Below are 25,893 nucleotides of genomic sequence, written 5' to 3'. Positions count from 1 at the left end.
CTTTGATCCCAGCACTTGGGAGGAAGAGGCAGGCAAATCTTCTAGGACAGCAGGGCTACACAGAGGAACCCTGTCCTAAAAAAAAAAAAAAAAAAAAAGAAGAAGAACAGAGATGTATAATGCTAAATAATTTGCCAAATGTCAAATGCTACTTGCAAAAATTCTTTCTCCTCTAAAACTTTAAACATCTGTTAAAAACATTTGTTTTGAGAGTGGTTTATATTTATGACAGTTGACCCTTTTTTCATACAGACCACAAAATTCAAACCTCAAATACTGTACAAGGAAGAACTCTGATCACTCTTGCAGGAGTCATTCACATGGACCAATACCAAAACTAGTTATGGACTTCACTAAGTCCTGTGCTACAAATCTGATTCCACAGCACTGGCAATTAGTTGCAATCTGTCTCTTCTGAAATGTGTGTCCCACAGGACATCTGGCCCTGAAACTTCTACTTTCCCACTGAAAAAAATAGTGTTAGGGTAATTTTCATTCCTTTAATGAAGGGCACCACATGGGTGGTCTAATCAAGCCCAGATTTAAAAAAAAAAAAAAAAACTTAAATTCAAGTAACAGATGATTGGTCAAGGACTATTAATTACCAAATATAACTATGAAAGGAAACTAGGTTGCAATATAACTAGCTACAAATTTATAAATAAATCTCAAATACTAGAAGTTCACAAAATAAATTCTCACAAAATAAACTTTTGTGAGAATGCAACATTGTCCTATTATTCCAAGAATCACATTATTTGAGAACGGATAATACAGATTTGAAATCAAAGATTAGATAGATAGATAGATAGATAGATAGATAGATAGATAGATAGATAGATAGATAGGTAGGTAGATAGATAGATAGATAGATAGATAGATAGATAGATAGATAGATAGGAGTCCAAAGAGTTACTCTAACAAAGTATCTACTTCAAATAGAAAATAATTTTAATAGTTCATAAAATAACCCTAATTTCACAGAAATTAAAGTTCTATTTAAGATACACTAGAATTGCCTTATAGTTGTTATAAAATGGCATTTCAATCATACCTGTCCACTCTCTTCAGACTGGAAAGCCATCAGTATACCCAGTACAGCCCCAGCACAAAGGAGAATGAGGCAAGAGGTCTAGCCCAGGCCAGTGATGCCTACAGAGCAAGCCCCTGTCTCAGAGAACCATATGAATACAGACAAGTGTGCTGAGGAAGCGCAGTTGAGACTGAACGCACACTCACTGTGCTAGTGCACAGTAAGTGGGAAACACTCTTTTTCCACAAAAGTCTGGTATTCTAACCTATTTCCTCCCTAAATTCATAGATCTTGGGCTGGGACTGCTTAAAAAAAATACTGTAACTTTGCAAAAATCTCTTAACAGACATAATATATAGACAAACAGGCAGACAGACTGACAAACAGACTGACTGACTTTGAACCAACAAGACAGCTCAACAGGTAAGAGTATCTGCCACCAGGTCTACTCTCCTGAGATCAATCCCTGGGACTCATAAGGTGACCCCCATATGTGCATATGGCACACACACACATCACCACAAACAAGTAAGTAAATTTAATTTAAAAAATTTAACCAGCACAAGAAACATGATTCTAAAAACAAACCTTCAAAAACAACAATGAAATTTAGTATAAAGATGGATCTTCCCAAAAAAGATTGTCTGATATAGATATGTCATGTAAGGAAAAATTCATATAAAACCCCTGTAAAAGATTCAAAACACTTTTTTAGTTTTTACCAAGTCTGACTAGAATTAGATCAACTACTAAGTTTCACTGAAAACTGGAGTTGATCAGTCTTCTCATTTATTCTGGATATAGGTAATGAGAAATTTATTTGATCCCTAGTACAAAAGGCTATGACTAACTAATCAAATCTTATAAAAAAAAACACCTTTTAAATGCTTTATCCCAATTTAAAAACATCTTTTTGTAAATCCTGTTACTTTCAAAGACATGTAGAAAGGAAGTTTATTAAATTTATATGATAGTTGGCATATCCCCAAAGCTAAGATGTGTCAAATTAGATCACTAGGGAAGTACTAACACTAAGAACTAGGCTCGGCAGTTTCTTACCTGTATTCCATCTTTAAGTTTCAAGATGCATTCCATTGTATTGATGGTAATTACCACAGGTTCGGAGCCCAATTTTGTCCATGGTACATGAATTCTCAGTTCGTGGATATGACCACTTAAAAAAGTGAATGGTAATTTCAGTTCCTTAAAACACAAAATATTAAAAAGTTAGTAAATACTCGTGTTTTTATTCTCCTGTTTATATATAAGCTCGTTTCTTAAAGAAAAATGATTTTTTTAAAAAAGGTTATTACTTCTACTCAAAATTAGAATCAACTTGTTAAACTACATGTAATAAACTATTTTTTAAATATGCTCTACAAGTCACATTTAAAAAGTTATCTAAATTCCCCAAGCTTCAGTCCCTACTCTGCCTAATAGGAACAGCATACTATGTGGGGTTCATACTACAGGTTTATACACACTGGTGTAGCAGCAATCATAGGAGCTAACAGCAAGACGTGAGCTAGCCATCATGACCTTCTTCTTAAATCTCTAACAATATATCTCAAAAAGTCTTCCTAAAACAAGTAGGAAAAGAGGTTTACTTAGAGATAAGAAACTCCAGATAGACTGACCTAACAAAACAGAACTTCGCAACCTATTTTGTTGCACTTAATTAAATATTTAACCTCGATATGATGTGGTCATCATTTGAAATGCTTCTAATTGTGGTCCACTGTTATTAGGCAAAAGTTTAAAAAGGAAACATAAACTTGACCAAAATCACGTCATATTAATCTCACTTCTTGACAAGATTTTTTTTTTTTTTGACAACTCCAAAACAGTATTTGCTACATCTGTATAACACTGTGGCTATTTATAAATTTAATAACTAAGAAACATTCCTTTTTTTTTTTTTTTTTTTTTTTTTTTTTTTTTTTTTTTGCTTCTTTTTTTCAGAGCTGGGGACCGAACCCAGGGCCTTGCGCTTCCTAGGCAAGCGCTCTACCACTGAGCTAAATCCCCAACCCCGAAACATTCCTTTTTGCCTGCACTTTTGTTTCAGTAACATAATAAAACTACAGCTAAACATTGACAGTACATGCAAGCAGTTGAAACCAGTAGCTGTGGAACCATCAGATGGACTCAATCCTATCTCTGTCAAATACTAAGGCCAGTCTCACTGAACAAACTTTCTCAAGTGCCTTTCATTATCTGCAACTTTTGGATAAGAATAATAGTTTTGAGTATTAACCAATTCATTTCTAACAAAGAGGTTAAACTTTCTTTCTCACACAGAACCCATTCTAAGGATGCTGAGGAATATTATGACTACTGCTATCATCTAAGTATAGATTGAATGTAAGACTACAACCAGAGGGTTTAGGGGTTTGAGGGGATTGGTTTGGTTGGTTGGTTGGTTGGTTGGTTGGTTGGTTGGTTTGGTTTTCAGTTTTTGTTTTTGCCCAAAGTCAGACTACTAAAGTTTTGTTGTTACTAGCCTTTAGTGTATCTCATTACAGTAAGTTTAAAGACATAATAACTTCTTCAAATACAGTTCCATTAGCACAAGGTTGTATGTTAATCAGTATTTACAACAACACAAGATTATTAAACACTGCATACTAAGCACAATTCTAAGCAAAACCCCTACCTGTAACCATTTAACCACAACATTAAACGGTTAATACTATCATCCACCTTTTAGAATGAAGAATCTGAGGCATGAAGAATTGGGTAATTTCACAAAATGAAACCTTGAGGCAAGGAAGAATACAAATCAAACCAGCTTCAAGAGTCCTTGCTATTAACCACTGATACTGCTGGCCATCTACCTCCTTTTGTAGCTCTGATTTCAATCACACCACTATGTAGCTTCTTGGACAATGACTGCTTCCACCTCTCCCACCTTTTGACTTATGCAACATTGCATTTGCAAAGTGTCTAGCAAAGCTACAGTCTATGAACACAAATCAGAAGTTTTCAGAGAAAAGACACCTTGATTATTCCAGAACTTAGTACCATCAGAATGCTAATTCAACAAGCTCAGCTACTAAAAACAGAAGCAGCTGTCTACATTAGCAAATGGAATTTTAAATCATACAAGCCATGTCAGTGGTACAAATCAAATTCTACATTTAGTAATCATCTGATTATCAGCAAGACTGTTTAGACAAAGTACTGTGCGAAACAAGTAAAAACACATGGACGTTGAAAAGGGGAAAATACAAATGTTGATTATTTTAACAACTAGACCTTGCAGTAACCAAAACCAAATTGCTTCCTGTTATTTCTACTTCTTGAAATATAAGTCTACATCTTAAAAGTGTTAAAACCCTTTGCTGGAATATTTACAATTTCCTTAAAGCTGAAGATGAACCTGAGGTAGTATTATGAGGCTCTGGGCTTGATCACCAGAACTACAAGAAAGGAAAAGGAGTGGGGGAGGCACTTCCCTACAAGAGGAACATTATGACTGGACAGAGGATATTACTAGCCAAGATTTAAGTTGAGGGCTGAATAGCTCTCAGAAATCTAGTTCTAACCAACTATAATCTAAGCTACTCGAAGCTGAGGCAGGAGGAACAGGTTTTACCACTAGCCTAGGCAACAGAGGGGTTGGTTCATCTACAAGACCAGTTACTCTTAGGTAAGCTATAATGGGGACTTGGGGGTGGTGTTCTTTTTAAGAAGAATATAAAAGGCAAGAAACATAAAAACAAGTAAGTTTACATCAAACTTAAAAGCTTTGAATAGCAAAAAAAAAAAAAACAACAACAAAACAAAATCAACAGAGTAAATGAGCCATATTAGCAATTAACAAATGTGAGAGAAAACATATGAAAACCATATATCTGGAAAGGCGTTAATACATAATGTATAAAGAGAATTTCTAAACTTTAACAATCATCCAACAATCCTATTTTTAAAAGTGAATAAAACAAGCCACACATAGTGGCACACACCTTCAATCTGAGCACTTGAGCAGAAAGCAGGCAGATCTCTTGGAGTCTGATGACAGCCAAGTCTACATAGTAAGACATACCCCAAAAAAGCAAAAGCCAATAATAAACTTAAACAGAGACTTCTCCACAGAAGATGTACAAACGCCAACAAACATATGAAAAGAGAGTCAGTGTTCAAATCACCAAGGATGCAAATCTAAACCAGTGGGCTATCACTGATTATCTAGTAATAGGTACACTATTGAAGATGTGATTGGAGACACACGAGTTAACAAGCAACAGATTCATTGTTAGCAAAATAGGAAAGTGAATTCTTCAAAGTAATACCAGATTGTAAAGCAAACTCATACACAGAAACAAAAGGTAAGCAAATGTTTATTAATGAAGTTGAGGTACTCTTTCCTTTCTTCTTCCAATGAGAAAGGCCCAAGGCTCCTCAACAATGACTGTGACTGAACTCCCGCCAGCTGTGCACCTGTGTAGGGAGCTGCACAGATACATCTTTGGGGAATGCATCACGTATGCTGGGGTGAACATTTCAGAGATGCAGCTGTCTTTGCTCGTACATTATTCTCTAAGTGTTTGTCAACCTTCCTAATGTTGTGACCCTTTAATACAGTTCCTCATATTGTGGTGAGCCTAAGTATAAAATGTTGTTGTTACTTAAGAACTGTTACGTTGCTGCTATTACGAATTGTAACATAAATATCTGATATGCAGGTTATCTGATTTCACCCCTGTGAAAGTTGTTCTACCCACCTCTTCACCTCCACCCAACTCCACCCCTACCCCTTAATCCCAGCAAAGGGGTCCTGACCCATAGGCTAAGAACCACTGTTCCAAATAAGCCCTCACCTTACCCATGCTCCTGTAAGCAACTACAAGAAACTAACTAGTTTACCAAGCAAGACTTGGATACAACTGTTTCTCTGATCTTTCATCAGTACCCTACCTCAATCAATGTTGTTCATGCTTCCCCAGAAAAATAAGAAACCAGACAGAAAGGTGGTTTTGAGGAGTACCTGCATTACGATGACTAGCTTCGTATTTTTTCCAATAGAAACATTTCCTTCCAGACGTCTAAGTCTCAAAAAGCTAATAAAGTGTACCTTGGTTAGAAAGCTTTTAATGTTACATGATTAACAATGCCCCTCCCCCAGGTTAGTAATAAAGAATTACTGGAGGCAGAACAGACTTCTGATGGAACAGCTTAGGAATTATGCACTGGGCTCCAGGGATGCAACACACAGGAACTGTTACCCACTCTAAGACTTAGGTGCAGGTACCTGTGAGACACCCTCACTCCCGTAGGTGATCCTAACACACTCACTAGCTCCCCAAGCCAGACTTGTAGCATCATTTCTTTGGTCTGCTGTCCATCTCTAAGAGTAAATGGATATTTGTTCCCATCTTCCCCAGAAAGAGTTACACAACAAAATGAAGTGAAAATTAGCATGAATCTCAGATTGTGGTATATTAACTGTATACTGTAATCCTTAAAGCAACTACTAAGACAATAACTCAAAAATAATTTGGAATCAAAAGAATAAAGACCAGAAAAATCTCTACTACTTAATATAAAAGTGCATGGCAAAAGCATACTAGAAGAACAAAAGGGATGTCAGACACAGAAAGTAATTTGAAAATAGATGAAAATCCAACCATATACATATAAGCACTGAATATAAATGAATTAAATACTCCAACCAAAACAAAAAGACCTCAGACAATTTAAAAATAAAATAGCATATGAATATACACTATCTATAAAACAAATACTTAGGATATGAAAATATAAATGAAAAGAGCAAAATATATATTGTTCTGTATGTTTTCTATTGCTGTAATAAAACACTGAACAAAACCGACTTGGAGAGGAAAGGTTTATCAGCTAATATGTTATAGGCCATCATGGAAAGAAACCAAGGCAGGAAGTCAAGGCAGTAGCCTAGAGGAAGGAATTAAAGCAGAGGCCATGGAGAAATGTTACTTACTGGCCTTCTACCCCTGGTTTGCTCAGCTACATTTTTTTATACGGCCAGACCCAACTGTCTAGGACTGCCCACAGTAGGCCAGGCCTTCCACTATCAGTTAGCAGTTAAGAAAATGCCCCCAAAGACATGCCAGGCAATCTGATGAAGGCAATTCCTGACTGAGCTTCCTCCTCCCAAGTGTATCAAGTAGGCAAAATAATCCACCACATATATCATGCAAATAGTAACTACAAAAAGCAAAGTAATTATAGTACCATCATAAGAGAGGGAAAAATATTGTTACTAAAAATCAATAGTTAGGAGACCAGTCTAGACTACATAAAACCCTACCCAAAAATCCACTAAGAATAGGCCTAAGTAACAGCTCTTACTAATAAAATCTTACACACACCTGAGTTCAGACCCCTTAGCTAATGTTTAAAAAAAGGGGTGAGGGGGACATAGCCAGGCCTGAAACACTAGCACTAGGGGGTTGAGGAAAGCCAGAAGGATTGCTGGAACTTGTGGGCTATTAGTCTAGCTCCAGGCTCTGTAAAGACTCTGCCTAAAGAGGTGTGATGGAAAGTGATAGGGCACTACACAAGTACACCATCATACAAGGACACAAGTGTCCTCCTCTGGTACACACACATACGCAGAGGCTCAAATGCACATATACCTTATACACATGCCATGTTCACTGACACTATACACATACACACACACACACACACACACACACACACACATTGCCACACCAATAAACCAAGAAAGGTCAAACAGGACACCTGACAGTGATTAAAAAGATCAATTCATGAACAGCAGATAAAATATGCAAGAAGAGAGCCACAAAATACATAAAGCAAAATCTAGCAAAACTGAAAAAAGAAAAAGACACTTCAAAAATAATAGCAGGAGCTGAAAAAGTGGCTCAGAGGTTAAGAACACTTGAACCTGGAGAGCCGGGTTCAATTCCAGCATCCACACGGCAGTTCACAATCATCTTTAACTCCAGAGATCTGACACCTTCTTTGACTTCCAAGGCCTAGAAGCACACACAAAACACTTATACACCTAAAGTAAATTAAAAAAAATACAAAAATAAAAGTGGATGGTAGACTAGATGGTTCAGGAGGTAAGGGAAGTTGCCCAACCAAGCCTGATGACCCCAGTTCAATCTCAGAATCCACCTAGTAAAGAGAAGAACCAACTCCTACAAATTGTCTGACAAAAAAGAAAGTCTATTCCCATCACATCTGCTCCACATTTTGTTAAGAGCTTCTAGCCAGTGCAATAATAAAACTAAAAACTGTAAGGGCTGATGGTATCTAACACATAATATATTCATTTAAAAAAAAAAAACACTGCCTAAAAGACATAAAACCAGCATTACTTATAATGTTAGACGGTATACACAATAAATCTGAAGGAATTACCAAAAAATATTAAACAATAAAACAACAACAATAACAACAACAAAGGTTTCTTAATCCAGGATAGGAACAGCCCTAAGCACAAAGGGAAATGGAGACTAGGTTATAGGTTTGTCATAGAACACAAGCTTAGTGTTCGATACCCAGGTTCAATACACAGAGCCAAAAGCAACATAAAATAAATTCCCAATCAGCAATTCAGAAAGGTAAATATTCACACTGTCAAAAAAAAAAAAAGAGAATTTACAAAAGATAACCACATAATCCGCCAATGTGTATTAGAAATATTCAAATAAAATACACTGGCACATCATTATACATCCATCAGAAAGCCAAAAATTTAAAGCAACAAACATACCAAATAGGGGGAAAACTGGGAAATACTTAAAACCATAAATGAGACTGTAAGTTAATATACTCTGTTGAACTATTAGCAATACATATTGAAATCAGACATATGCCTACGTCCTAGATATGTTTTAGGGAAACTAATGCTTATGTACATAAAAATGCACACAGGAGAATGTTCATTGACACATAAAAGTCAACAATATAAACAAGCAAAAAGCTCTACTGATAGGACAGATAAACTGTGACACCTTATACAATGGAATACAAAAGCAACACAAAGAACAAGCTGCTGCTGACTCAGCACTGTGGGTCCATCGCAGCAGCAGCAGCATTAGAAGGAGGAAGAGAAGAAGCAGCAGCATTAGGAGGAGGAGGAGGAGGAGTTAGAGGTGGAGGAGGAGGAAGAGAAGAAGCAGCAGCATTAGGAGGAGTAGGAGGAGGAGGAGGAGGAGGAAGAGGAAGAGGAGTTAGAGGTGGAAGAGGAAGAGGTAGAGGAAGTAGAGGAGGAGGAGGAAGAGGAGGAGGAGGAGAAAGCAACGGTAGCTGCTAGACAGAAATCACTTCAATTTAGCTGAGGCTCAATAATAGGTTAAAAAAACACCTCTTCTTGACAGAAATCTAACTGCTATGGCACGGAGCTCAGCAGCAGAATGCTTGACCAGCATGCATGCAGCCCTAAGGTCACTCCTTCCTCTGAGTAACACGGAATTGCAGAAATGAGACCAGCAGCGTCTTGGGAGTGTGGTGTGGTGGACACACAGGTGCATCTTGTAGGGTGTTGAAGACACCCGCTGCCTTCATCCTGATGGTGAATTCACAGGTACAGCCATACTTAAAGCTCAACCAACACACTTAGGATTTGTTCGCATTTTTTAAAAACTAAAATGAAAATATTAAAGACATCCACTAATGCCTGCAGAAGAATGGGGAAGGAGCTGATTTTCTCAGTGCTCCGTCTGGATTATCCAATAACAAGAGTACACCATGAAAAGTCTTGACAGCCATCACCATCGGATCAGTCCTCCCTTATCTATCTCCTACAAAGCTGCTCTGTGGCTCTTGAGCTCCTGCAGATAATGTGTATCCTCGAGCATAACAGAAGTACTTGGCATATGTTACTGCTAAATGTGGTAAGTGAATTAATGAGCATGTGAACTTTGAAGTCAGTTATTTGCATCAGATCATTTCAATGCAAAAAAAAAAAAAACCTAAAAAGTGATTAATAAAGATGTTTCCAACTTTACCATCCTTCTCAATCTGTGTCTACTCAATCTCTGAGGATCCATGAGTAATGTCATTTTTCCTCGTAAAAGAAACAGGACTTTCCTCTACATGCGTGTGCCCTTGCTGTCTTTCACACTCTTCCACGGACCCAAAAGAAGAACATGAATGTATTGTTTTCCAGCTTCATATGACATTGTAAGAATGTGCATATTTGGCAATGCTTGAGAACTGAGTAAACAGGCTGAAATTTTATGCTAGCAAAAACAACAGAAATGATTTTCTATCAGCCAAAAAAATGTTTGTAAATCCTAATAGAATAAGCCCTTATGAGGCAGAAAGCCTCGTATTTTTTTTCTATAAAATGATGTCTCTAACTACACATTAGCCAAGACACACTAACAGGAAATTTATGTCATTCAAAATATGATAAACAGGCTATGTCTATCAAGATGAAGATGTTCCGATGACAGCTGCACAGCTTACCTGTTCTAGAACATCTAACTTTAACTCGAGTTTGCTGAGAACCACGTCCCCACCCCATAGTGAAAGCTGAAGATCCGAAGGCTTTAAGTTCTTGATATAGCGATTCACATAACTCATTAAGATTGGAGTTACATACGACTCCAGCATCTTCAAAAATCAGGCGTCAAAGTCAGATCCTGAAAAAGGGTAAAGACGGAAATTTTGTAAGTAACTGAATCGGCAGGCAACGACTGGAAAAACACTTCTCGGGAAGCCTGGCGAGGCCAACAGGCGGCCGCAGGTTTCTCCAAGAACACCTTCCCTGTCCGGCCGCGACCTCCCCGCTAACTGTGCGCCTCACCTGACCAAGAGTAGGCAAAGAGGCTGGAGGTGGCCGGTCCCCGGACGTGGGAGGAGAGCGCGGCCCCCTTCACTCTGGCCCTTGCGCAGCCCAGCCTGAGGCGGTCGACTCCCGGAACGCAGGCGGATCTCCGGCCATAGAACCCGAGCTGGCGTCAGGCCCGCTGCTGCCGCCGCCGCACCCGCTCCAAGGTAAACACGCCACAGAGTGGCGGCGTGCGCTCCTCCTCCGGGTACCTGGAGTCCGCCGCGGACGCGCCGGCCGCGTTCCGCGACACTTCCGGTGTGCCCGCTTTGCAGTCCCTCAGGTTTCCGCGGCGAGGACGACGACCCAGCGCGTCTACGTGGGACGACTCCCACTTGGGAGGGCCGGGACCCCCGATGCCGCAGCTCTGGGTTAGAAACGACCTCTACGAAGCGCTCGGTGCGGGGGGCGGACCGGTAAAGTGGAGGCACCGGGAATCCGGAAGTGGCGCTGCGGGAGAGGCGATGGTCCGGACGTGCTCCAGTGCGGCCCGAGAGGCTGTAGTAGCCGAAACCAGGAGGCGGCCGGAACGCAGGGCGCGTGGAGGTGGTAGAAGTAGCCTTCGTTCTTCAAGCCCAGAAAATTGAGAAGCGGTTGTTTCCCGTGGCTACTGGAGGAACTGGGAAGAGGAACAGGGCTTCAGTGGGGTGGAGGTAAAAGACAGGTGGGAGGAGCTAAGTAAGGCGGAAGATTTAAGTTTACAGCTGAAGTGTATTTGCCAGGACGGGAAGGTGGACCTGGGAATGCAGTTGAGATCAAAGGTGTACAACTTGAAAGAATGCGCTTAAACCAGACTGTACATAATCTTGTTCTCAAAACAGAGGTGAGATAATCTCTAGTTAGCGTGCACAGGTGCATGGAATAGAGAGGACTGACCTACCATCTAATATGGAGCTGCCGAAAAAGCTGAGGGAATGTAAAAATAAGCCCTGAGCCAAAAGAGACTAAGTGGTAAGGAATAAATTCCGTGTTAAGGCCAATGTGGAATATGCTACGATAAAATAAATGTATAAATACTTAGTGGTACTTGTGGACTAACAGCAAAAACTCAAACACCTACTTAGAAGTGGATGGAAACAGCACAGGATATGCTGCTTTTTTTTTTTTTTTTTTTTTTTTTTAAGCCAGCTTCTCTTAACTTTCGGTAACTTTCGAGGAAAACACAGTGTTTTGAAAATAGTCCTCCTTTATAGGTTATTCAGTCAGTGTCCACTCATACATTAAACTTTTGAACTTAAAAAAAATTACTATCTCCTGAGAGAATTGGTGATTGCTATAGGAAATGGTATGTGTGAGAATGCCAAAGTTCATTTTAACTGTGAAAGTAATGTATTAGATTTCACATGCAGAAAAGGCATCAAGCAATTGTTAATTCACAGCAGCTGGTTCCTCCAAAGCCTTAATAAATAACCATGTAATGTGTTATGAAAGCCTAATTAGCAAAATAAACATTTTTCTTGTTACCAGAAACACTTGAACAGCAAGTAGGTTGAAGCCATGGCTGAGAAGTTTTAATATTAAAAAAAAAATCCCACAAATATATAAAGATGTGTGACAACCTAATAAAACACTGTCAGGATGTTACCGAGATTCCTAAAATAAGCAATAAATGTTTTAGCAAAAAACAATATGTAGAATGCTAAATGTGATTTCTCTTATAGGCAGAAAAAGGTGCCAGTCCCTAGCCTAAGAGCATTACCTGGACACAGTTTGTTTGTTGTATTAAAAATCAGTCATTTTCAAACCATGTTCAATTGAGTGTCGTTATATAATCAGTTAAAATAAGTTCAATGCCTTTATATTAGTATTGTTTGTCAAGTGAGTAGACTTTCCCAAAGGTCTTTAGTCTTACATCTTTTCTAATGCATTCACATAAGCACAAAATATTTTTGAAGTCTTTTCTAAAAGACTATGAGGCAAATTGGGTAGATAGTAATTCTCAATCTAGATCTGAACTGGATGCTTAGCAGAAACTTTCTCGCCACTAAATATACTGTTAGCTGTAGAATTTTTGTAGACGTACGTTAGCAAATTAAGAAAGTTCTCCATTGCAAGCTTGCATCTGTGTTTCATGAGTTAGGTGGATTAACTCCAAAGAAGAGGAAATAGAATAAAACAGGAATGGAATTCAGAGTACTATAATCATATCTGCAATGTTTTATCTTAATACTTGATGCTAGAACAGTGTTTCTCAGCCTCTACAGTATACTTCAGGGCCAGTAAGATAGCTCAGCCACTAAAGATACTTGCTGCCAAGCCTGACCATCTTAGTGGAATCTTGGAGGTCGTGTGGTTAGAAGAGAGGATTGACTGCTACAACTCTTCTCTGGCTTCTGACATATATATATATATATATATATATATATATATATATATACACTTATGTATATATATGCGCACATATACACATAAATGTAATAAAATAGTTTGAATTATGTTCCACTAGCTGCGTAAGGTTTATAAGCACTTGGTTATCTGAGTCATTCACAATAAATTTTTTTTCCTCCATCTTTATTAACTTGGGTATTTCTTCTTTACATTTCAATTGTTATTCCCTTTCCCAGTTTCCAGGCCAACATCCCCCTAACCTCTCCCCCTCCCCTTCTATATCAGTGTCCCCCTCCCAGTCCTCCCCCCATTACCGCCCTCCCCCCAACAATCACATTCTCTGGGGGTTCAGTCTTGGCAGGACCAAGGGCTTCCCCTTCCACTGGTGCCCTTACTAGGCTATTCATTGCTACCTATGCACTTGGAGCCCAGGGTCAGTCTTTGGGTACTGGCTTAGTCCCTGGAAGCTCTGGTTGCTTGGCATTGTTGTTCATATAGGGTCTTAAGCCTCTTCAAGTTCTTTTAGTCCTTTCTCTGAATCCTTCAATGGGGGTCCCGTTCTCAGTTCAGTGGTTTGCTGCTGGCATTTGCCTTTGTATTTGCCATATTCTGGCTGTGTCTCTCAGGAGAGTTCTACATCTGGCTCCTGTCAGCCTGCACTTCTTTGCTTCACCCATCTTATCTAGTTTGGTGGCTGTATATGTATGGGCCACATGTGGGGCAGGCTCTGAATGGGTGTTCCTTCAGCCTCTGTTCTAAACTTTGTCTCCCTATTCCCTCCCAAGGGTATTCTTGTTCTCCCTTTAAAGAAGGAGTGAAGCATTCGCATTTTGGTCATCCTTCTTGAGTTTCATGTGTTCTGTGCATCTAGGGTAATTCGAGAATTTGGGCTAATATCCACTTATCAATGAGTGCATACCATGTGTATTTTTCTGTGATTGGGTTACCTCACTCAGGATGGTATTTTCCAGTTCCATCCATTTGCCTATGAATTTCATAAAGTCATTGTTTTTGATAGCTGAGTAATATTCCATTGTGTAGATGTACCACATTTTCTGTATCCATTCCTCTATTGAAGGGCATCTGGGTTCTTTCCAGCTTCTGGCTATTATAAATAAGACTGCTATGAACATAGTGGAGCATGTGTCTTTGTTATATGTTGGGGCATCTTTTGGGTATATGCCCAGGAGAGGTGTAGCTGGGTCCTCAGGTAGTTCAGTGAAATTTTGGAAACAGTCTGCACTGCCCTCAATATTCTTATCTTCAAAGGGCCAGCAGGAAAATTCTCAACATTCAGTAGCTCTTCTAGCCCAACCTTCCAAAGTCCTTCCACAATCCTCTCCAAAACATGGTCAGATCTATCACAGCAATTCCCGTTATCTATTGCTGTGATGAAATACCATGTCCAAAGCAACTTGAGGAAATGTCTCATTTGGCTTACACTTCCATATCACTGTTCATCATAGAAGGAAATCAGGAATTCAAACAGGGAAGGAACCATTAAGCACTAACTAAGAGTTGCCCTACAAGGTTGTCCACAGCCTGATCTTACAAGAAGCACTTTCTTAGTTGATGCTCCCTCCTCTCAAATGACTTAGGTTTGTGTCAGGTTAACATAAAACTATCCAGTACAGTGATTACTTTATGAGGGCCAAGCCCATGGTGGGTGGAGCCGTCGCTGGGCTAGTTAGTGGTCCTGGGTTTTATAAGAGAGCAGGCTGAGTAAGCTATCAGGAGCAAGCCAGTAAGCAGCACCCTTCCATGGGCTCTGCATAAGTTCCTGACTCTCAGTTCCTGCCCTGATTGAGTTCCTGACTTCAGTGATGAACAGCAATATGGAAGCATAAACCAAATAAACGCTTCCCTCCCCCAAGTTCTTTTTGTTCATTGTGTTTTATCATAACAGTAGTAACCCTAAGATGCACATTGAATTTTTAAAATAAAATATTTTCCTATAGAACTTGTCATTTGCAGTAATTTTTAAAATATCCCCACAAATTTGTTAATAGCAGCCCATTCAGAAGATGGAGCCTGATTCTTTGAGTATTAGATGTATTTAATGACTCACTTCTAAAAAATACACTGTGGCAGAAATGACAGTGTGTGACTTCTTCAAGTAAGGTAGAGGTACTGTTCACATGGTAGGACTTTGCTCTGAAGGAAGCCAGCTGCCAATTGTGATACTCAGGCTACACAGTGGGAAAGGCCCCACAGTAAGAAACAGCCTCTGTGCTTGAGATTTTGTTCTTCAGATGCTGAACCTCTAGCTGTGCTTGGCCACTTCAGAAAAGATCCTGAACCTGAACTTCCTCTTTATCCTAGCCAGGGAGAGTGCCCCTGAATTCAAGAACTACATTAGAAACTTTGAGATAGTAAAATTCATTTTTAGCTTATATTTTGGCATAGTTTTTTGTTTGTTTTGTTTTTGAGGCAAGGTTTCTCTGTACAGCCCTGACTATTCTGGAACTCACTTTGTAGACAGGCCTTGAACTCAGAGATTTGTCTGCCTCTGGGATTAAAGGGATGTGCCACTACCAACAGGCATCTTGGTGTAATTTCTTATATAATGTTTCAAGGGGTAAGACTGGGGGTACTGCTTCCTCAGGTGAGATAAACCCTTGAGAGTCTGAGGATTCAAATGTCTGACTTCAGTGGTGTCCTCTCACACACACCATGCCAAGTTACAGGATCCCATTCTTTACTGATTAATGCCCTTACTTTAACCACAAACATACTCTGAGGCTAGGACGTGAATTTCTGCTGTGTTTCAGCCGCTCTTTACAATGAGGACTTCAGTAATTTTCTGCAGCTGAGGCTCCGTGGCTGCTCTGTGGAAAATCTTCTTCCAGTGCACACTTAGAAACCATTAGACTGTCTTATATGCACATGGAGACAGTTTTGCCAGTGCGTTAATCCAGAAAAGCCAAGAGTGGCCGACCAGCAACAGCATGTCCTTATTTTCCACAAAATTGTCATCAGTTTCACGTACAAAGGCAGTAAACCCATTGCCACTACAACTGGCAAATCAAGATAATCAGATGTGTTTATCTCCTTCAGTTTGTATAACGGCTCACACTGTGGGCTATCAGTTCTCTCTGAGCTCCGAGGAGAGAGAGGGCTGAGTGACAGGAGAGGCTGTGGTCCTGAGAGTGTTAGCAAATTGAAAAGCCTATTCCAGGTACTTACATCATTACACTCCTCTTTTCTAGAGCCACTCCTGGTACCATTTTCTGGTACTTAGATTTTCAAGGGTTTATCTCCCCTAAGGAAGCAGTACCATCAGTCCCACCCCTTAAAATATTATGTAAGAAATTATGCCAAAAATTCTTTTTGTGTGTGTGTGTGCTTGCAAAGGCATATGACTTACAAGCAGCAGTCCAGTTAATCCAACACTGGCTGACTATGAATAGAAAGTCTAAGAACCCAGCAGTTGCTCAGTCTGTGAGGCTGGATGTCTCAGCTGGTCTTTTGTATATGCTAGAATTCCAAAGAAATGGAATTGCTAGCAAAGTCAGAGTAAGGAGGCAAAGAGCAAAAGCTTCCTGCTTCCTGCTTCCACGTCCTTATATATAAACCCCTGGCTTCCACATGTACCTACATACATGTGCACATACCCACACAAGCATAATACATACGAAATAAACATGCATAATACATACATGCACACACACACCTACTTTGAGAGTCCATCTAATCCCAATCAAAATTGCTAACAACAAGAAAACCAATGACAGTAAATACTAGCAAAACTGTGGAGAAAAGAGAAACCCTTATCCACTGTTGGTAGACATGAATTTGATGCAGCAACTATAGAAGTCAATATTTAGGTTTCCAAAAGTCTAAAATTAGCACTATTGTACAACATGGTTATATCGCTTGTAGGCGTAAAGCTGAAGGCCTCTAAGCCAACACCCCCAGGAAATACACACCCTTCATGTGCGTTTCTGCACTGCTTACAAGGCTAAAACACGGAACTAGGCCAGCTGTCTGCTAAGGTCAGGGAGACTCTTTAAAAATGCGTTTATACACAATAGAATGTTGACAGCTGTAAACAAAAATGAAATAATATTTTCAGGAAAACAGACCTGGAGATCATTATGTTAGATGAATTAAACAAGATTCAGAAAGACATATACCTGTTTTCTCTCATAAGTAGAATCTAGGAGGGAGAAGGGTCTCAAATGGAAAAAGGGGACCAAGACAGGAAGGAGGAGTCAAGGGAGGAGACTCAAATAAAGGGTAATGGAATACTCAAAACACAAAAGTAGGGGTTGGGGATTTGGCTCAGTGGTAGAGCGCTTGCCTAGCAAGCTCAAGGCCCTGGGTTCGGTCCCCAGCTCCGAAAAAAAAAAAAAAAAAAAAAAGAATAGAAAAAAAAAACACAAAAGTAAAAAGAGGGTAGGAAGGGAACCACGGGTGTGGGGGGAGCAGCAGGACCAAAGAGGGCAGTGGGGGGAGAAGGTTAAGAACAAAGCATAATATATATGTGTGAAAATGTATAATGAATCCCATCATAGTGTATGCTATAATGTTTCCAAAAGTGAGGAAGAAGTTGATGTGCTTGGGACCACTTTAAGCAAAATGTACTTGTGATGAGCACTTCCATGTTTCCAACTTGATTTGATTAAGGAACAACTAAGCCAAGGCATTAATGAGTTCATCTTTGGTTGTGCTCGTGGGCTTTTTACACAGAGTGTTGACTGAGGTGGAAAAGATAAGGCAGAGATGCTCTTGTGTATGCATGTACACACAATAAATAACTATTTTAAAACTAGAAAGCAAAACAAGTGTTTGTGAGTGGTAGGGCTTAATACTGTTAATATTGTTAAGGTGGTAATAAAATGCAAAGGAATACAGAAATATATTCATTGGGCATGGTAGCACAGCTGTAATGCCAGCACCTCGGAGTCTGAGTCAAGACCGAAACCTTAAGGCCATTCTGTGAAACTCAGCCAGTTCCTGGCCATGCTGGAGTACATAGCAAGACAGTTACCTGAGGACTGGAGAGAGGAAAGAAGAGGTTTACCTTAGTGGGAGAGTGCTCCAGGCCCTGACTTCTATCCCCACTCTGGAGCACTGTAAAATAGACACACGAGTCTTAAAGGTGCTTTTTTGTTTACAAAAATGAACAGGTTTATCCTATGAAGTCTCCAGAGAGCTGAGGACCAGAAGGTTCACACTACCTGTTTTCATAGCTTACAGTGTGGGGGAGGAGAGAGAGCTCTGAGTGAGTGAAGTCCTGTGTGAATATGTGCTGTTGACATGAGTGCCACCTCAGACCTGTGGGGACATGGCAAAGCCTCCTGCTACCTCACAGACTCACAGGGAAGTGGCAAAGCCTTCCCTATGGTTCATATGTGGATGTTGGTAATGTGTGCAGAAAATGCCCACCATAGTTTTCTCTCTATGGGATATTTCCGATCCGAAAACTGCTTCCCTACAAATATTGTTTCTATTGAGATTAGCTAAGCCCACATCCTTGTCTAGCTGCATATAACTCTGCCTCTTGTTTATCTGTATGTAATAACTTGATTGCCTTATTCAGCTGTATACAATAACCCGACCCATCTGTTCCCCAGTATATAATAAACATGCGAGACTCCAGGGAGCTGGGGTTTCTCCAGCAGAGACCAGTCCACCTGATCCCACGGCCTCTAGCCAGAGGGGAGTCCCTGGAGCTGTGCAGGATTCAGCAAAATGACACCCAAACAGGGCCAGGAACATGGACATTGACTTCTGGAACCTCTCGTTTGTTAGATGACGGAAGCTCTGAGAGAAGGGGAGTGCAATTCTGAGCATAAAGTGAGATAGATAGTTCTATGGTGCCGCCCTGGAGAATATCAAGGCCAAGGAGGACGAGGAAGGCATCCCACCTGACCAGCAGAAGCTGGTATTTGTTGGCAATAGGATGGTCGTGCCCTGTCTGAATACATCATCCAGGAAGGGTCCACCTTGCACCTTCTCGGTGGCATCATCGAGCCGTCCCTTCGTCAGCTTGCCCAGAAGTACAACTGTGACAAGATGACCTGCCACAAGTGCTACACACGCCTGCACCCCGTGCAGTCAGCTGCCGCAGGAAGAAGTGCGGCCACACCAACAACCTGCGCCCCCAGAAGAAGGTCAAATAGAGCTGGGCCATACCTGGCCTGTGACCCCGGGACCAAGTACAGTCCCCTTCCATCGACTGGGGCAGTTAAAAAAAGAAAAGAGAAGAAAACAAACAAAAATAACTCTTTGGCTCAGAGCCTCTTCCCCCCACAGGAGCGTTCGGCTGCCTACTCTGTTTACACTAAGGACTTCCTAGGTTTTCAGAGCTATTTCAATAACCACACAGAGTCCCACTGGAACCCAGTTTTTTCCATGTCTGTCATTTCTTCACTTCCTCCCTGCCCCAGAGATGTCCATCTCAAGCTGTGCTGGACAAGGCATTACTAGGAACCAGGTGCAATGTCATGTGCCTTTGCTTGGGAGTTTAATGCAAGAGGATTGCAAGTTCAAGGCCAGCTTGGGCTACAAAGTGAAACTCTACCTCAAAAGATTAAAAAGTTACTATACACTGTCAATAATCAAAATGATAATAATCCCATAATTCTGGACTGACATACAAAGCACAGAATAATTCCAGAACATCTATGGTCAATTGATTGTAGACATGCATGTGAGTTGGAAAATAATAATTGAAAATAAATGTTACTAAGAAAACTGGATATCTACTTGCAAAAGAATGAACGTGCACTCTTAAAATGTTATAAGCAAAAATTAGTTCACAATTAATTAAAGACTTCAGTTTATGAGCTAACCCATGAAGATCTTAGAAACAGCAGAAGCCTGTCTGCAAAGGAAACTGGTAAGAACTTAGTAACTACCTCAGAATCTGCTGATTTACATGGCCCTCTGTCTCTGTGCTATTTCTCCACATAGAAGAACACAATTTCCATATATTGTGAAAACCTATAACAGTGTTTTCTTAACCTCCCACTGTTAGAACTTTTTAAGATAGCTTATTAAGTGTTTACTAAATGGTGCTGATTTTGCTAAAAACAAAATCTTTTCTGAGATTAGCACCCATGAAAAGTATGTACATTAATATCATAAAGTATATGTGGCAAAAGTCCTAAACTGAGGGACTATAGGCCCTAGAGGGGCTGCTGTTTTGTTCTGCTGAGTGCTCAGGCTGCCGAGCTGCCTTCTGGGTGTCTGCCTTTATACCCGTGGGTTGTGCTGCGTCTGTCTTTGGTTAAAGATGTGCTTTCTTCATTGGGTAGTGTTTAAAGCAGAAACTCCTAACCAGCAAAGTGTGGGCTATGGATGAATTGTCTGTATCAACAACCCTAATGTATGGTTCAGAGAACATCTCTGAGAACGCAAAACGCTGGCTGGGGGCGGGGGGAGGACTGGAATGGAGGGGAAGCTGTGAGTCCTGACTGCTGGATGTGACATAGCTGTTGCACACATCAACTCACAAGGGTTGTGGTTCCCTGCACAAGACCCAAGCAAGATCTGCTTAGTTAAAGCTCAACCATGGTTCGGTGGGGCCCTTGAGTCCTCATCCTTGGCAGGGACTATTGGCAGTTGAGAGCTGTCTAGGGAAAACCACTCTTGTGGGTGTGGCCACTGTCGGTTTCCCACACCCCGGTGAAGGAGCAACACCCAGGTGCATATGGACACCATGAATTGAACTTGGGGTTATTTAAAAATATCAGGGTAATTTTCTTCTATATGTAAGGTTTTCTTCCATAGTTATTATTTACTTATGGGCATACCACAAATATTAGAACTTTTAAAGGAAAAAATGTTCATCTGATGCCAGATTAGATTTGTTCAATTATCCTATAGTAACAAGTAAGTTCTAGAAGTTACAGCAGCTCTAGCTTATAAATCTGGTGTATATAAATATGTCTAATTTATTCTTCATTCTGAGAGCAATGCTATCTTAAACAACCCTGAGGCTTCCTTTGCTCTAAACAGTCAAGCTCAGACTAACACTATAATGTACAGAATACAATAACAGTTATCAGGTGATTTTTGTGTGTGTGTGCATTTTGTTTCTGTGAAACTTGAGCACAAAATGCCTTAGTTGTGTTTGAAATAGCCATATCCAATAAAGTAAAGTAACACAGTAACAAGGCTGTGTTCACAGTTATCTCATCATTGCAGAGTTGGGTTCTTTTAATTCAGGGAAGTTGCTTTTAATGTTAGTCTTTAAAGTATTAGGCCAGATGAACTCATTTCAGATGGCTTATTTACCTGCCCATGGGTTTATATACCACCTGCTTTCACTTTCTTGTACATATGCAAAGTCAACCTCTGGGGCAAAATCCCACCTTTCTCTTTCTGCCACACAAGTGGCACATAACATTACATTACCCAATAAATTTCAGCATTTCCGCAAATGTGTAAGGTACAAAAAATGTATTCATTTGTGTGAGATATAAAAATGTACACTCACACTTCTGAAATCAACAGCCAGCCATTTCACACTTGGGCCCAAGGCAAACAAACATAATTCTCACTGGCAGCTGGACGACATTCCAAGCTGCCACCACATTAATTAACTCAATCAGACTCCACTTGAGCTCACACAGCTTGCTGCCAAGACACCTAGCAATAAATTGTTAGGTTACATGCTGAACAAGGGAGGGGTACCGTATGGTACGTGGTTGCAGAGAGCGAGATACTCCTGATGAACACTAGTAGCAGACCTTTCCACTTTGCTTTTTATTATGTCTTATGATTTGAGAAAAATTAATGAATGTGCTTGTTCAAAAGGATTTTGTCTGTCTCCTTGTAAAGAGGCAAGACAGTAACCACATAACAAAATATTTTTGTCCTCAAGCTCCTTCCCAAATTTCCCCAAAGAAGCAGGTCACTTAGCAAGTACTGGGAGCCCATTAAGGGGAAATTATTGGTATTAAGTCGTAAGGAATATAAATAAACAAAGAACTCAAATTCCTGTTTCATGGAGATCTCTGGGGACTTAGAAATGAATACAAACTACTTACACTTGAAAATCTCCTAGCCTGGGAATCAAGATTTGAGTCTAAGTCTGACTTCTGCCTCTCACTGGCTACACCACTTTGGCCAAATCATTTGATTTCTCTTATTAGTTCATCACTGTCATATGAAGTCCAACAAGATGTACTCATAGTTCCCAAATGTGAATTTCACATCATGCACCTTAATCCCACTCATCTCCCCACTCCTCCGTATCTGCCCTTGTAACCTCCCCCACAAAAAAAAAAAAACAACAAACAAAAAGTCTGACCATAGAGGCTATGCCCCCACAGTACACCTTTTTACCCAAACAGCTTTACTTGCAAATGTCATCGCAGTGAGTTATTGGTCCGGTTGGAGGCCTCTGGCTTCTGCTACACTAGCAATACTGGATCGACATCTGGACTCCTCTTGAATATCCTGTTGTTGCCTTGTGTCATGGAGATTCTACAGCTTTGGTTCTGGAACACCAACCCTTCCATGTGTTTCAGCAGGTCATAGATGGGGTAGATGTTGGAATGGGCCAACTCAAAGCCCTGACTCTGGGCCCGGATGGTAGGTGAGTTGGTCAACCTGACAGCTCTCCCATGTTCACACTGTTAGGGTCAGCTCACCCATGCATATGCCACCAGCTCCAATGTGCTCCCCAGGTGAGGTGTAGAGCCCCATCTCCTGGGTGCTTCCACGGGTGAGGGACAGGGCCAGCTCTACACAGTGCTCAGAAACCAACATGGCCCCAGGTAGCAGCCCAGATCAGGGATATCTGCATGGCATTTGGTGCTAACAGACCCTCTCTGCTGCAAGGCCATGGACTCAGACATGGCCCTCAGTGGCAGCACGTGTCAGAACCTCACCATGACCTCAGGTGGCTTCACCAGCTACTCACATCAGGCTGTTCCTCACTACGCTGGAGTGTCCAGCTCCGTCTTTCTGTGCACATTCTGCTTCTCTTTCTCTTTAATCTTTCCACCATTTACTTCTCCTCTTAGTGATGTCTACAGCTTCCGAGTGTCTTCCAAGTGGCTCCAGGAGGGGGTCATGTAGAGTGTGCTCTGCCAGCCCACCTGGTGCCAAGTGGCACCTCCCAAATCTTAATGTGATTATCTATTTAAGGAATTCTTCTATTCACCCTTAGAGTCCTAAATTACTTTAACTTTGAGGTGAAGCCAATAGTGTATTTGCAATAAGTAAGAAACTCTTTGGTAGACATGACTGCACTTGGAGAAGTTTGGGATTGCATAAGAGCTAAGATCCCCTTACCTCTGACTATGTCATTCTACTCACGATGCCATTACTTTCAAAACCTGTGTCATATTTGAACATAGTATAATTGGGAGTTAGTTTTGACTCAAGCTGTAGTCTGCACGAAAAAAAAAATACACCATTCTGTATTGAGAGAGGTTTCACTGAGGAACTAAACAGTATCTACCCCTCATGCTAAGGTCTCAATGACATACTGAAGTTCTATGATTCCACTACAGTTCACCCTAGGGATCAATGAGTTTATTAGGCTCATTGAAACACTGTGAGGAAATTTACAGGAAGGAGTGAGAGTGGCCTGAGGGCAACCATGAGAGAAGGTCTGCCCCCTTACGGATGCTAACTTCCCCACACCTGTGCAGATCAAGCCCCCTTCCCTTAGTCTTTCTCAGCATGATGTTCTAGCCCACCCCTGAAAATAACTCCTCATGTAATAAGGCAGAACTACATAGTCGTGGTTGGAAGAGGTGGCCGGATGCTCTGGTGAGTGCCCATGACTTTCCCCACCCTTCTGTGAGGAAGTGTCAACCATGTCCAAGCCCAGGGGTGATAGTCTTCTATAGCTGCACTGAAGATGGTGGTGGTTTCGTTTGAAACAGCACTATAAAGCAGTATGACACTACACATTCATGCACTTGTCACATGGGAGACACAAAGTGTCGACAGCTCTCCCCAAAGATTCTGCATGAGTGCATATGAAGACTTTAAAAGCAAACCAACAAAAACCTACTATCATGCTGTTCAGGAATTTTAATCTAGCAACGTGACTGTTCTTGCAAGAGATCACACACATCCAAAGACCTTCTAGGCCTGCGTGATCCAGACAGGCCACACACCTTTAATCCCTCCATCTGGAATATAGACATGCTTTTAGTACAGACTTTTAATCCCAAACAATAAAGATAAAGTCAGTTTGTAGAAGGAAGCAGCCGTGTTTGAAAGTGATGTCTAATCCAGGGGCAAACAAAGTGAGGAGTCAGAGAAAGATTTGACAGAAGGAGTCAGAGATAGGAAATGCCCAACTCTCATGAGAAAGCACAGAAAGATGCGACTACCTAAGAGCAGGGCAGAGAAAGGGCAGTTCAGTCAGTGAGTGAGTGCAGTGAAGTTGAATTCCTGTGAGTTCCTGCACTTTAGTGCAGGTCAGCAGAGGATGCAGAAGTCAGAGGATGAGGAGGAGACACAAATCGCCAGTTAGTTTGAAGCCAAGCAGGATACCAAGAGATTTTTGTTTGGCATAGCCTTGCATTGGGAAAGAACATCTTTAGTTGGTCCACATAAAGTACTGTGCAATACAGATTCTTTTCTATCATCACACACACACGTAACTCTTTGAAGCCTCAAGAACAGAAGCCTCATGTTTTCATTCCTTAAAGCTGTGAAATCGCCTTTCTTCTTCATCCCTGGAAGATGCAAAGAGGGCAGCACAACAGCTGCAGTGCTGGCCAGCCTACCCCAAAGAAGGCTGCGCCTCCGCCGTAGAATCAGCTCCTAACTTTACCTGTGGAAGAAGTGAACCACACCACCAGACAGAAGAACTGTTAGGTTGAAACAGGTTCGAAAACCCTGGTAAATCTCGTCACTGCGAACGGCAGGTGTTGGAACCAGCCCCTGGCCAGACTCTACCTGTTCTGGAATGTGACCATGACACAGCACTGAGAGGACTATAACAATCAGTCACATAGCATAAAAACCTAGGGTTGTCCATTCTAATGAGTATCTAGATAGTCCCTGAATGTTCAGCCAATGAGCTTTCCTCCCTGGGCATCGTTTTCTGCAAAAGATATTTACTCCCTGGTTCATCCTGAGTAAAACATATGCATTCACATCGCCATGAGTTTGGACAAACAAGGACAGTCTCTTTCATCAATGACTAGGGGAGGGAGAACCTTCATAAGTCCCGCCTAAATCTCTCAGAGAAGGTCTTCTCTCTTTCAGCCCCTTTGTACACTCAGCCCTCACTAGAAACCAACCTGGACATCCAGTCTAAGGCCCTGCCATTACCTTCCTGCCTGGTGCATAGAGGAAGCTCAGATTCTCAGACTCCCTTTCTCAACTCCTCCGGGTCCCCAGGGGCGTCTGGGTACACAGGAGATTGAGAACCATGCCATCCACCGCAGCCCCTGCTGCTTGCTTTTCACCCCCGCAGAAACACAGGCTGCTGGGACACTCTGTCCTATACTTCGTTCTGCTGTCCCTAAGTGACCTGCCTGCAGCACTTCTGCATCCCAGCAGCAAGGCAGACACCGCAGATCGACCTATTACCTCCAAGTTCTAAAAGTACTCCTCAGAGTATAGATGAGCTTGACCAGGAGCTGCTGTTAATCTTTGTGTTCTCTTCAGATGCTGAGATTAGTCTCTCAGGAGATACTCACCAAAGAAATGTTAATTATATCCTGGAACCAATTATGAATCTTAATTCTACAGCTCCTATATTACGTTTTCGGAAGCCTAGGTAGAAGTCAGCAGGATGGTCATAAAA

The 25,893-nt window shown here is 41.1% G+C and overlaps 1 protein-coding gene across 8 annotated transcripts in view; it reads right to left on the bottom strand.

Moving 5' to 3' along the window:
• Window positions 1-11,050, bottom strand: part of Vps13b (vacuolar protein sorting 13 homolog B) — a 570,082-nt gene extending 559,032 nt beyond the window's left edge. For 7 of the 8 annotated variants that reach the window (XM_087557395.1, XM_087557397.1, XM_087557399.1 and 4 more), the window contains exons 1-3: window positions 10,806-11,050; window positions 10,466-10,641; window positions 2,093-2,236 (exon numbers count right to left, since the gene is read on the bottom strand). Coding sequence is in view for 5 of the 8 variants with exons in the window: in XM_087557391.1 (XP_087413517.1) it covers window positions 2,093-2,236; window positions 10,466-10,612 (291 nt within the window). In the remaining 3 variants the exon portion in view is untranslated. The remainder of the gene's footprint in view (window positions 1-2,092; window positions 2,237-10,465; window positions 10,642-10,805) is intronic. The other variant, NM_001134886.2, reaches the window with a different exon arrangement.
• Between the last annotated feature and the right edge of the window lie 14,843 nt (window positions 11,051-25,893).

The sequence above is a fragment of the Rattus norvegicus genome, chromosome 7, assembly GCF_021556685.1.
Source record: "Rattus norvegicus strain SHRSP/BbbUtx chromosome 7, alternate assembly SHRSP_T2T, whole genome shotgun sequence".
NCBI lineage: Eukaryota > Metazoa > Chordata > Mammalia > Rodentia > Muridae > Rattus > Rattus norvegicus.
Note: the sequence above shows the minus strand (reverse complement) of the source record. Positions and strands in the feature narration are given on the sequence as shown.